The following is an 11,693-nucleotide window of genomic DNA, read 5'->3' as shown; positions in this document are numbered from 1 at the left end:
GAAAAAGTACTTTCTACCCATTTTTAGGTTCAGCGGTAAAATGGCAAGTTTCTATGGAACTGCATCTCGGCTTGTGACTGTGGTTTTCCCGGTCACACAAAAATGCTGAAATTCGACTTATACAGTGTTTTTGCTTATTAAACTTGATGAATTCTCTCCTCTTGACTGTAGAATAGTGTGTAAAGCAAAGCACAATACATTCCTATGTGTAGAAGCAAAGATATACGCGATTTCACAATGTGTTCCCAAAACAGCTGTGAGCAACTTTTTTACACAACGTTAACAACACATTTGAAGCTCAATATTTCATGGGCTGAAGCGGGGAAGATAGAAAACGTGTGCCCTGTAAAGGCGAAGTCTGTGGCATTAACAGGAAGGGAGAAAAAGTACTTTCTACCCATTTTTAGGTTCAGCGGTAAAATGGCAAGTTTCTATGGAACTGCATCTCGGCTTGTGACTGTGGTTTTCCCGGTCACACAAAAATGCTGAAATTCGACTTATACAGTGTTTTTGCTTATTAAACTTGATAAATTCTCTCCTCTTGACTGTAGAATAGTGTGTAAAGCAAAGCACAATACATTCCTATGTGTAGAAGCAAAGATATACGCGATTTCACAATGTGTTCCTAGAACAGCTGTGAGCAACTTTTTTACACCACGTTAACAACACATTTGAAGCTCAATATTTCATGGGCTGAAGCGGGGAAGATAGAAAACGTGTGCCCTGTACCGACTTCAAATTCCTCTCGCCCCCCGATCCCTCCTGATACTCAAAGGGGATCCTGAATCCTTCCTTAAACCCCTCTCGTAATAAGCTAGCTGCCCGTCTATTGGGGTATTTTTCCAGCCAAGGCGCCATTGCCTCTGCTGAAACTGGCGTTCCCGCCTTCCTGAACAGCCTGCTGTCCTGCTCCCTTGAAACCCTTACTATCTTTCTTAAAGCACTTTGATTTGGGATGCTGACCCCCGCACCCAGCGCAAGTATGTTGGAATCTACATACAATTCTCAAAATTGCATCTTGACTCGTTGTAACGCCAACATACCCCCGACTGCTTCCCACCTGCACGCCCTCTCCCTGATGTGCGCACCTGAAAATGCTCCCGCCAGACCCCTTTGAGGCTATTTGACCCACGAAAGGACGACCCCCCGTGTTTCTGAAACGCTTTTCTAATCGTATCCTGATACTTAAAAAGCGCCGAGCATAAATGCGGATCCTTTTCCCCCGCAACGCCCGCCAAAATCCCAAATGCCTGCGACCAATTACTGAACTTGCGAGGAAAAAGACGCTTTTCCACATCCTCCTTTTTAGCCTCCCCCTTTTTTTTTCCGGATTTAGCTACCGCTTCATTGTAACCCGGAAGCAATGACAAAATCTCAACGTAATCACCCGCCCAAATCTTTTCCTTTACTTCCTTTGACAAATGCACGCCTAAGGAACGTGATATGGTCGTACATGAGTCCCCATAGGCCGCATCCGGCAGCCTTTTTGAACCTGCCAATGGCCTTCCGAGCCCTGTCCCCTGCCCAGCACCTGAATTCACCACCGGATGCACACCTAACAAACTAACAACTGTCGTTAAATCAGCTCCTTGTCCCGCCACCTGCACCGGCAATGCTGTGGCCGATGCCAACGCATCTTGAATAACTTTCGGCACTGTGCTAAGGGTACAACCTGCTGTACTCTCCCCACCCAAAGACACCTGAGCCAACTCTCCACCCACTGTTCCACGGTTGCTCCCCCCATCAAGCACTGAATCTGACCCCCCCTGCCGCTCACTTGACTTGCATGCCTCCACTGCTTGCTTAGTGGATAATAACGTTGTCATCGGCAATAAAGCTAACTGAACGCCCTTAACCACCGCACTAATCATTCTTGCCTCGGCATCGCCCGCTAACCCCAACTCCAACACCTGTGGCCCAGGGGAGCTAACAATGCCCGGCAAGGTAACGCCCTTATTTCCCAAACAAGCAACTCTTTTTCGCTTACCCTTCGATGCCCCAGTCCCCGGCGGTGTTTTGAACCGCCTGTCGGGACCTGCCCCAAGACCCTTGTCCTCTAAGCCTCTGACAGCAAGCTCAACCCGAGGCCCGGACCGCTTGCGAGCCGTGGACGACGTACCAGCGCCACGAAGCGAGGTCGACCGCGTCCCGGCCGTTCCAGATTTACCTGTAAATGAGGAAGCAAATATTAAACCCCCAATTAAGCTAACCTTTATTCCTGAATAAACGCTTATTTTTATTTTTTTTTTAAAAGGACCAATCCTTTACCTACGTTCTCTTCTAGGCTGGGACCAAACCCCCCAACCTCTATTTTTTTTTTTTTTTTTTTATTACCAACTATCCTTTTCCAGCTTTCCTTTCACCAGTAACCGGCTATGGCGAGCATGTCGGCCCTCTCCCAAAATCCCCCCCTTTTTTTTTTTTTTAGGGGAGAAATGGAATACTTAGCCACCTACTGCTCGCCTCCATCCATGCTTTTTTTTTTTTTTTTTTTATATAAGGTTGGGACCCATGTCCCACCCCTGTTTTTCCAGGGACCCATGTCCCACCCTTGTTTTTTTTTTTTATTTTTTTTTTTTTTCTCAGGGACCCATGTCCCACCCTTGTTTTTTCCAGGGACCCATGTCCCACCCTTGCTTTTTCCAGGGACCCATGTCCCACACCGGTTTTTGTGGGGACCCATGTCCAACACTTGTTTTTGTGGGGACCCATGTCCCACACCTGTTTTTGTGGAGACCCATGTCCCACCCCTGTTTTTTCCAGGGGCCCATGTCCCACACCTGTTTTTGTGGGGACCCATGTCCAACACTTGTTTTTTGTGGGGACCCATGTCGCACACCTGTTTTTGTGGAGACCCATGTCCCACCCCTGTTTTTCCAGGGACCCAATGTCCCACACCTGTTCATGTGGGAACCCATCTCCCAGGCTCCTCCCAAAAGTCACCCAGCCTTCAACCAAATAGGCTGTGATTTCCAAAAACTCCGCCATGACATACCCTTCTGCACCACCAACGCTTCCCGTGCTCCGTAACTAGGACCCCCTTCATCACTTGATGATGGCCACGCCTCAGCGCAGGTAGCATGGGAACCACCCTGTCCTCTCGCGTTTCCACGACTGCCCAAACTTCCTTGATCACTTCCAGCTTTCAGCACTAGTGCACACATCTGCTTCTGAAACCATCCTTCCTCATGGTTGTGCGCCTCCGCCAAAAGCTGCATGGTGCTGACCTGAAAGGACATCGCTACTAGCGCTGAATTTATCCAATGGCTCGTCAAACACTGGTTTAATTCCACCACCTAAATCCTGCCAGCAAACTACTCTTGAACTCTTGCCTGGCCGATCTTTCCACGAAAACCAGTTCACTTGAATAGACTTAGAACCGCTCTAAAGCTTTTTTTTTTTTTTAAGTATGGTGTCACCCACGACACGAAAAACCTTAGAATTGGCTTCCATTAACCACAACCAAGACCAACCTCAAAAGGCGTTTTGTTTTTTTAAACCTTTTTTTTTTTTTAATATATATTTTTAATTATTTATTTAATTATTATTATTTTTTTAAATGGACAGCCCCTGTTTAAAAGAGTGGAAGAAAAAAGGGGGGGAAGGAAAAGGGCCAATATCTCCCCAAGGAGGAGGGAGGAGGGGGGGCAAAAGCCCACCATTCCAGCCAAACCACGAACAGCCCCCTCCCCCAGACGTAATAACAGCCTTGCCCCCAGCCCCCCCAAAAAAAAACCACCCCCTGATCATCGTCAGGAGGCGGAACCACATGACACTCGTGTATGCAAAGACCTCCCTTGCCATTAGCCCAACCGCACGGCTAAGCGTGGGCTGGGCGAGCCTCTCTTCCCCCCCCCAGCCACACAAGCGGCCACAATAGGAGGACAGGAACAGGGCTCGCAAACGGCGCCAAGCAAAAACCTCCTCCACGCCGATGCGCCTTCCTACACGCATCAGCCCCAGGTAGGAGTCACTCTCCTCATCCTTCTCCCTCCTCCCCCCGCCGCTGCTACCAATAAAACAGCGCGATAACGAAAGGCAGGACAAAAACCTATCCCTACTCGCAATCCCCAACCTCCCCCCGAGCACCGGCAAAACCGGCAAAAACACATGGGGGGGGGGGGCGGAGGGTCCCTCACCACGAGGAAGGAAGGGAGGTCCCACGCAGGACAAAAAACAACAGCCTTACTTGCAATCCCCCCCCCCCCCCCCCCCCGGGCACTGGCAAAACCGGCAAAAACACACGGGGGGAGGCGGAGGGTCCCTCACCACGAGGAGGGAAGGGAAAATCCCTCACCCCGGGAGGGGGGCCCAAATCAAACCAATTTTAACCTACTAAACGCAGGAGAAGAGAGGAGAGTGTGTGAAACTGTTGAACGCCAAGGAACAAGTGACAGTTGCTTGTTCCTTGGCTCTATTTAAAAACTAACCGCCCCAACTGCCTTCCCTGATCGTGCACGCGACCAACAGCCTAGCTGGGGGGGGGGGGGCCGCACCCCCCGGTCAATAGCTGTAGCCACCCATGCGGGCTAGGCCAGCTCTATAACGGGTAATGAGGATATTACATTTAGATTTTTTTTTTTTAATACGTGGGGTTTATTGATTGTTATTCACATGTTCCAATGATAAAGGGGGTGACCCCCTTGCCAGGTGTGATTTGCCTTTTGTGTTGGCAAAACAGAGTGTAGAGTAGATTATTGATTTTATCTATGAAGCATGTTTATACAGTAGCTGAATATAGATTCCCAGTTCACCAGCGTGGCCTCAAATTCTCTCGCCTCACAATTCCATCATTTTAACTTGAGTATGGTTTAACCAGCATTTATCAGCTGGCTGTTCATAGGAGTTATCAAAAAGTCGAACGAAGATGCAATGCTGATACCTGAAATTTGTTTTAATGGGTGACATTATTTACCAGACATCCATATTCTGTAATTATTTCACTGTTTTTAGAATAAAGGTGTGATACTTTCGTTTTACTCCTTGTCAGGTGCATGCGATTGAAGATAATATTAATGTGTGCTGTGACAGCTACGTTATCTCCGGTAAGAAGGATAAAATATTACTCTGTCCCTAAAAAAAAAAAATACTAAATGAATTGGTTTGCAAGAATATATTTTCTTTCTGTTAAAGGTGAAGATGACAGTGGAAGCCATCCAGATACTACCAGCAATTCCGAACTGAAATCTTCTAATGTAAGTACTGTCACAGGAGACCAGAACTTTTACACCGGGATCACTAGCACCAAATAGGACAAGGTTGTTGAGTAAAATGAGGTTTATTCTGGCACGCCAGCAGACAAAACAAAGATGCACAAAGCAAGATACAATACCACCTGGGGAGTAGACTAGCCTCGCTAGGTGCAGGGGCCTGCTTCAAAAAGGCTTGCCCTGTCCGCTTCTCGTCCAGGATATCAGAGTGCTGATCACACAGCAGCCCCTCTAACGTATCTCCAGCTGGTCACAGTCAAGATCCAAACTCCTTCACAGAATGTCTCCCAGATAGATTCTCTGATCAGCAGTGCCTCTTATATAGCCCTCTGTTGCTATCCTTTACATGGGACGGGTTGCTGGCCAATCAGAGCAGACCTGATTGACCACTCTTTCCCACTCGCCAAATGTCTTTAACACCTCCACGTTCCCAGCCTTTGTCACAATACACATTTCTCTGAAGGAACCTCAGCTGATTAAATCACAGAGTCCCCTCTATAGAAATGTACACATGCAAATCACATTACAAGTCTGTCATCTTAGAAATGAGCACATACAGTCACCTAATCCAATTTACACTTTACAGGGCTGACTCCCAAATCACATCACAGAACAATGTTGATTCACTAAACTGGGGGCTTGCATTTACAGGGAATAAAGTGCTTTGATTTACATACATAGTGCATTATACTTTCCCTGTTCTCCCCCAGATATTAAAGTACATTTGGCCAAAATAAGCCTTACATAGGTGGCCAAGTTACATGGATTATGGGGTAGCTAGCTGGGCTTCATCCCAGTTTTGTGATGACAGCTACCCCATCCATCACAAGTACAGGTAGTCCTCGCTGTCCAACGTTTCACATTACAATGAATGGCATATCCAATGCTTTACAATGCAACCCTATGGGCCATTTTTCTACGCCGGAATGCGTTATCCAACGCTCACCACCACTGATTAACATGGGACTCACTTTACAACGTTTTCATTATCCAACGCTACTTCCAGAACGGATTCTGTTGGATAACCAAGGACTGCCTGTTATTTATTTGCTCCTGATAATGAATGCAACACGAAGGCCTCGGTCAGGGTGGCGCTGAGCGGGCGCTCACGCTGGCCGCGATGAAACACATTGCGACAATGTGTGGCCAGTGTGAGCAAGTGCATGAGCGGCGCCTACCTGCTTGCCAAAGCAAGCAAAATTGAATTTGTTCCTCGCACATCACGTGAGCTGTTTGCCCAATGAGGGCGAACCAGCTCTGTGACGTCATGGCCGCGCCCCCAGTGTGCGCATCTAGCCAGCCACAAATCTCCCAACCGAGCAGGGAGAGTGACGTCACCGCGCATGAGCGCCCGCTCCCTGCCTGGCCTCTGCCTAAGGCTTAATAAATTGTTTGCATGAGAATGTTTTGCTTTATTGTTCAGCCATTAACTACATTATTTAGGGTGCTTTTGTGTGTACCTCTGATGGGGAGGGAGCGTCCTTCTAATCATTCAATCTGACTACATCTGTCTGTCTTCAATGACAAAAACACTCTAACATGGAGTGAAATGAGTGTGGAGGTAATTGCAGCAGTTCAATGAACCAATCCCTATTAGTATTTATATTGACAGGAAACAAAAACAAAAAGAACTTACCCTGTTACTCTTCCGTCACTATGTATTAATGTTCCTTCATAGTTTTAAATGATTCAATGACTGTCATACATTTTTTAATAAACCAACAACTAGAATTTTTCAGAGATAATTGAGTGTACAGAGATTTACAAACCCCTGCATCTCTTTTTCATGTGCAGATGAAGATGCACAACTCTCTCAGCGATTACCCGCACGATCTAGCGTGCCTAAAAGGGTTCAGTTGTTGCTGCTCCCTCATTGGATACAGTGAAATTCATTATTAACTTATTACATTGTTTTGCTGGTGACTTAATTGCCTGATCTATTTTCTTATATATACGCTCCGCGCTGAGCCCCTGCATCCTCAATGAGGATGCCTTGAGAGGGGGCTCACGCGAGCGTCCGCAGGCATGCTGAGGCGCTGGATTTTTCAGCCGACAGCCAAGCTGTTTTTCAGAGCGCTGTCGGCTGAAAACAACCAATCAGCGCGGAGCAGCGTCAATGTCACGGCGCCGTGACGTTGACATTGGTGCGTCGCGGGCGATTGGCCCAGCGACGTCACTGCCCCGCCTCCCTCAGTCTCCCCCCGCCTCCGATCGCGCCCGCTGGCTCGCCTGCATGGGCATGAAATCGCGCAGATTTCAGCAGGCGAGCCTCAGCGTCAGCGCGGTCCAGCCCTGCTTCCCCTTCTATGGACCCAGCCTTAGGCTTGGATTTGAACCAGGGATGGTGGCTATTTTGTCCGATGTGGAATGTGTTGCTTACAAAAACAGGAAGTCCATCTTCAGTTTGGAGGCAAACTGACCACCAGAATTTCCCACGTTTGCGCAATGTAACCATTTATTTAAAATTCGTTTTTGAGAGACGGGCTTTTTTTCTGTTTCAATTTTGTTGTTGCAATTAGTTAATACAAAGAAGTGAGATTTTAGCTCAGGGGACGGGTTTAAAGCTGCAGTTCAAGCAATATCCTACGTGTATGTTTGTTTTAATAAATCAGTTCTGTACAATGAGAAAATACTTGTAGCCCTTTTTTTTTTTTTTAACAATTTTTTAAAGACATTTTTAATGTATTATAATGTAACAAGCATTTTTGTTTCTATAGCAACCATTTACAAAGTCACACACACTTCCTCTTCTGAAACGCTCTGGCATACCCCTTTTGCCCTCTCTAGCAGTACACCAATTGTATCTAGTGGCTGCCTGGTCACATGATCTTTCCCACAGAACTTTGCATCTTGGGGAATCTTCTGCTGCCCTAATGGTGATGTAAAGAACCCCCAAAACCAAATCTTCAGCGATTAATTACAGGAGAAACAATCGATCTGCAGCTTAGCTAATCACTTGTCAGTGTGCAGATTTTATTGATGCACATATTAAATGAAAAAATAAATACATTAAAAAAAAACGGCAGCCTGAACTGCAGATTTAAGTAAATCATTCCATTTATGTGACACCCCATACTTTTTGGATCAAGTTAAAGGTCTATTTTCCCGTGGGAGGTATCCACAAAATATCACTGCACAGTATGGTCTGTCCAAAATGAAATCGGAAGGTGGGTGCTGAATCCTCCCCTTCTTCCCTTTTTTTTTAAAAATTATATAAATATGCTTCATGATCTATTCTATACTATATATAGTGATATATATATATATATATATATATATATATATATATATATATATATATATATATATATTTTTTTTTTTTTTTTTTAACAGGATCATGCTCCTTTAGTGCATTTTTCAGATCTGAAGCTTGGGAAAAAATATGTTGCAGATGTAGATATTATTGTTCACTTCAATGAAAGAGCAATTCCTAAAACATTGGCCGTAAGTATATATTTTTGAATCTTACATTTTAGAACCACTGCTCTGTACACATTGCAAGTTCTCTCCAAACAACTCTTCCACACACACATTTTCCATGATATCTCACTTTTTAGTCTCCTATTCCTCAACTTGCATCCAAAACCTCTGCCGGGTCCAAACATTTTCTACCTACCCTGGAACATCAAATTTGCCTTACCCTTCACATAAGGTGTCTGAAAAACGCCTTCCTTCGAAGAATGGTTTTCAACATCCTCCTGTTATGTTACTCTGCTTATTCCTGCCTCTACTGCAACACACATTAGCTCAGGGGTGGGCAACTCCAATCCTCATGGGCCACCAACAGGTCCGGTATTAAGGATATCCCTGCTTCAGCGCAGGTGGCAGTTTTTGACTGAGCCACCTGTGCTGACGCAGGAATATCATTAATACCAGACCTGTTGGTGGCCCTTGAGGACTGGAGTTGCCCACCCCTGTGCTAGATTCATAGTAGTCTTTACAACCACACCCATCTTTTGAAGTGAAACTTTAATGGCACCTAGTAAATTCTCATAGGACAAAATCTCCTTCACGGAGGCGAAAATGTGTAACGGAAGTGACGTAATTTGCTGGTGCTGCACCGCGCATACACAGAAGTGGTCGCCGCATGCGCAGGTGACATCAGAACCGCTTGTGCAGGAGCAGTCAGAGTGCATGCGCAGAAGCGGAAAAAGTTGCATCCACATGCGTACAAACGCCTGATGGCATTCGCGCATGTGCTGAAGAACTTTTCCATTATCGTGCATGCACAGAAACAACTAACAGAGGCCAGCACCGCATTCGCAGAAACGACCAGAGCCGCTTGTGCATGCGTGTAAACGGCCGTCCACCCTCACGCATGCATAGAAGAGGTTTCCCATTTTCACGCATGTGCAGAAACAGCCAGAGCTGCTTGCACATGTGCTGGATGTTGGGAAACGTTGCTATGGTGTTCCCACTATTTATGGCACACCTGGCACATTTTGTGAGGTAAATTCTCGCTTCATCAAAGGTGATTCAATAGCCCTCTAAATGAGCAGAACATGAGCTTATAAAGAAGTAACAATTGATATTACACACCCATCTGTTAAATTCATTGTATGTATGAAAGAAAGTACAACTCTGTCTTGTCCTCGTCTCTTGATCTACATGCCCCGCTTTCTCTCTGCCGCCCTCGCCCTTCTAACCCTAGACCCTGGCTAAATTCCCACACGCGCATGCTGCGTTCCTCCACTCGTTCCTCTGAACGCCTCTGGAGGAAGTCTCACACTCTCGCAGACTTCCTTCACTACAAATTTATGCTATCCTGTTTCAACTCTGCCCTCTCGCAAGCTAAACAAGCCTACTTTTCTGCACTAATCAACATGCACAAGTCTAACCCACGCCGACTGTTCTCTGTCTTTGATACTCTACTCAAACCACCCTCAGCTGCCTCTCCTTCTTCCATCTCCGCTCAGGACTTTGCTGACTATTTTAAGGAAAAGGTGGAATCCATACGGCAGAACATCCCCTCTGTTTCTTCCCCCCATCCTACACCTCTTCCTAACTCTCCTCCTGCCTTCCTTGAGTCTTTTTCCACTGTCTCAGAGGAGGATGTGTCGCTGTTGATCTCCTCTTCTCCCTCTACCACTTGCCCTCTTGACCCCATTCCCTCCCATCTCCTAAAACCTCTAGCTCCTACTATAATCCCTACGCTTACACACATTTTTAACTCCTCCCTCTGCTCTGGAACCTTTCCATCCTCCTTCAAACATGCAACAGTCATACCATTACTCAAAAACAGCAAGCTTGACCCTACCTGTCTTTCTAACTATCGACCTGTCTCCCTCCTGCCTTTTGCCTCTAAACTACTTGAACGTCTTGTATTCTCTCGCTTGCTCCATTTTCTCAACACCTATTCTCTCCTAGACCCTCTACAATCTGGCTTCCGCACTGCTCACTCCACCGAAACAGCCCTCACCAAAATAACTGACGACCTCCATGCTGCCAAAGACAGAGGTCATTACACTCTGCTCATATTACTCGACCTCTCTGCAGCATTTGACACCGTGGACCACCCTCTTCTCCTCCACATTCTCCATACTCTAGGTATTCGGAACAAAGCTCTATCATGGATCTCATCCTACCTCTCCCATCGTACTTTTAGTGTCTCTTCTGCTAACACCTCCTCCTCCTCTTTTGATCTCTCTTTGGGGGTACCCCAGGGCTCTGTCCTGGGACCTCTTCTCTTTTCTCTGTACACACTCTCTATAGGTGACCTAATAACATCTTTTGGGTTTAATTATCACCTCTTTGCCGACGACACACAAATATACTTTTCAACACCTGACCTTACACCTGCTGTACAAACCAAAGTTTCTGAATGTCTCTCTGCTATATCATCCTGGATGGCCCTCCGACGCCTTAAACTCAACATGGCTAAAACAGAGCTCCTCATACTTCCTCCCAAACCTGGCCCTACTACCTCCTTCCACATTACTGTTGGAACTACAATCATTCACCCAGTAGCCCAAGCACGCTGCCTAGGGGTCACACTCGACTCCTCTCTCACATTCGCCCCTCACATTCAAAACATTTCTAAAACTTGTCGCTTTTTCCTCCGCAATATAACTAAGATACGCCCTTTCCTCTGTTGTTCGACTGCTAAAACTCTGACTCAGGCCCTCATTCTCTCCCGTCTTGATTACTGTAACCTCCTGCTGTCTGGCCTTCCTGCCTCTCACCTGTCTCCCCTACAATCTATCCTAAATGCTGCTGCCAGAATCACTCTACTCTTTCCTAGATCTGTCTCAGCATCTCCCCTCATGAAATCCCTCTCCTGGCTTCCGATCAAATCCCGCATCTCACACTCCATTCTTCTCCTCACTTTTAAAGCTTTACACTTTTCTGCTCCTCCTTACATCTCAGCCCTAATTTCTCGCTATGCACCATCCCGACTCTTGCGTTCTGCTCAAGGATGTCTACTTTCTACCCCCTTTGTATCTAAAGCCCTCTCCCGCCTTAAACCTTTTTCACTGACTGCCC

General features: G+C 46.4%; 1 protein-coding gene across 1 annotated transcript; it reads right to left on the bottom strand.

Annotated features, from left to right (window-relative positions):
- Nucleotides 1-734: 734 nt before the first annotated feature.
- LOC142483972 (uncharacterized) lies at nt 735-3,679 on the bottom strand. Its single transcript, XM_075583892.1, has 2 exons — nt 2,996-3,679; nt 735-2,167 (listed from the first exon to the last, which is right to left on the bottom strand). The coding sequence occupies exons 1-2, from the start codon at nt 3,237-3,239 to the stop codon at nt 993-995; spliced, it is 1,419 nt and encodes a 472-aa protein (XP_075440007.1). The 5' UTR covers nt 3,240-3,679; the 3' UTR covers nt 735-992.
- Between the last annotated feature and the right edge of the window lie 8,014 nt (nt 3,680-11,693).

Source organism: Ascaphus truei, unplaced genomic scaffold, assembly GCF_040206685.1.
Source record: "Ascaphus truei isolate aAscTru1 unplaced genomic scaffold, aAscTru1.hap1 HAP1_SCAFFOLD_410, whole genome shotgun sequence".
NCBI lineage: Eukaryota > Metazoa > Chordata > Amphibia > Anura > Ascaphidae > Ascaphus > Ascaphus truei.
The sequence above is the reverse complement of the archived record's forward strand: the minus strand, read 5'-3'. Positions and strand labels throughout refer to the sequence as shown.

Coding starts and splice junctions, on each gene's coding strand:
- LOC142483972 (XM_075583892.1), bottom strand. CDS start 3,239: ATGTCCTTTCAGGTCAGCACCATGCAGCTTTTGGCGGAGGCGCACAAC. Junction 2,168..2,995: donor AGCGTTGGTGGTGCAGAAGG/GTATGTCATGGC, acceptor CCTCATTTACAG/GTAAATCTGGAACGGCCGGG.